Source organism: Priapulus caudatus, unplaced genomic scaffold, assembly GCF_000485595.1.
Source record: "Priapulus caudatus unplaced genomic scaffold, Priapulus_caudatus-5.0.1 Scaffold845, whole genome shotgun sequence".
Lineage (NCBI taxonomy): Eukaryota > Metazoa > Priapulida > Priapulimorpha > Priapulimorphida > Priapulidae > Priapulus > Priapulus caudatus.
The window spans coordinates 89,291-90,845 of NW_014577906.1; the positions used below are offsets into that span (position 1 = coordinate 89,291).

Genomic DNA, 1,555 nt, shown 5'->3' on the forward strand with positions numbered 1-1,555 from the left:
TTCACTTGTTATAAAAACATACTGTCTCTGTTCGTAACTGAGCTGTGTCACGCGAAATCACACAAGCCTGACGAAATTCTCGCGTTCGCTATATTAACGCAAATATTTACATGATTTATTTACAACAATTTAATAACAACAAATAATTTTTACAACAATTAATTTCTTTTTCTTTTTTAATAGGGTTAAGCCCCGGTCACAACGGATCGTACGAAATTTTGTCGTGGTAGACCCATAAAATATTTGTCGTGGCAGGGGGGTCCAGGGAGTCCGGAATTTTTCTGACCCCCCCTTCGCGTTCTCGCAACTATGGGTTACGGTTAGACCCCCCTGGTACAAATCCTGTACACGCCCCTGCCGAGCAAATTTCCAACATTGAAAAACGAACCCCCCCCCAATAGAAAGCTGCATGGCTACGGGCCTGCTAACCTGTATGATACAGGCGGTTCCGGTTCCGCTTCACTACACTTAGTGTTACTACACTTAGTGTACTACACTTAGTGTTACTACACTTAGTGTACTACACTTAGTTAGTGTAGTGAAGCGGAACCGGAACCGCCTGTATCATACAGGTTAGTGTAGTGAAGCGGAACCGGAACCGCCTGTATCATACAGGTTACGGGCCTGACGCGGGGGTTACGGCGGTTATTGACACTATTGTACCCCCGGGATTGTACCTAAAAGTTATAAGAGAGAGGCGCGGCGTAGACTGTGATTGGAAGACACAAAGTGTCAATCCTCGGCGAGCCTCGGCATCATGGCCGCATCACGCTACCTACAGGCTACAATACATGATATATGACCATGCAGTAGTTGGCGACAAGTGGTTAGATTTGGAGCTACTGGTCGTACATGGGCACCAATGCAATAGTACAATTATTTAGAGGAAAAATAACTATCGAATCGTATCGACAGTTACGATAGAATACGCTGAATGGCTGGGCGTCACCGAAATCGAGCACGCAAAAGGCAGCGTCAGCGACAGCGTCAGCGCTATGGTCAGCGTGCTGAAAACAATATGGCGACACCATCGTAAGTAGAAATTTTCTTACATCTGCATGTTTTATCATTTAGCCGCAATTTATCAACCAAGTAGTTGTAGGTACCTATAGTTCTTGCTGTTGATTATGGTGATAACTATTTGGTGCTCAGATGTAGGCCTATCGGAATATTGCAGCTAGGGCCCTAGCTAGGATTTTTTTTTCTGTAGCCAAACAATTAGCCAGAATCAATTTTCATAATAGCCAATTTGGATTCCTGTTAGTGTTAGCCACATCTGTAGCCTAACATTTTATGAACACAAACAGGCGATAAATAATTTTTCTTTTCTTTATTTTTTCACAAACTTTTATATGCATGAAGTACAAAACTACACTTATTTAATGCAAACAAACTATTATTCACCACATGTCTATGACTGAGACACTAACACTATGATTCACCACCATGACTCTGACTGGCTGACAGAGACATTCAAATTGTCTGAATTTTTTTTCTTCACTGCTGGCAGGAAAATTCTCCTATCTTTTTTGGCACACCACTGGACATAGCACTT

At 42.4% G+C, this 1,555-nt stretch overlaps 1 protein-coding gene across 2 annotated transcripts in view; it reads left to right on the top strand.

Annotated features, from left to right (window-relative positions):
• Positions 1–633: 633 nt before the first annotated feature.
• LOC106813936 (exonuclease 3'-5' domain-containing protein 1-like) overlaps positions 634–1,555 on the top strand; it is a 14,291-nt gene continuing 13,369 nt past the window's right edge. For both annotated transcript variants that reach the window (XM_014818182.1, XM_014818183.1), the window contains exon 1: positions 634–1,032. In XM_014818182.1, coding sequence (XP_014673668.1) covers positions 935–1,032 — 98 coding nt within the window. In that variant the 5' untranslated portion in view covers positions 634–934. The remainder of the gene's footprint in view (positions 1,033–1,555) is intronic.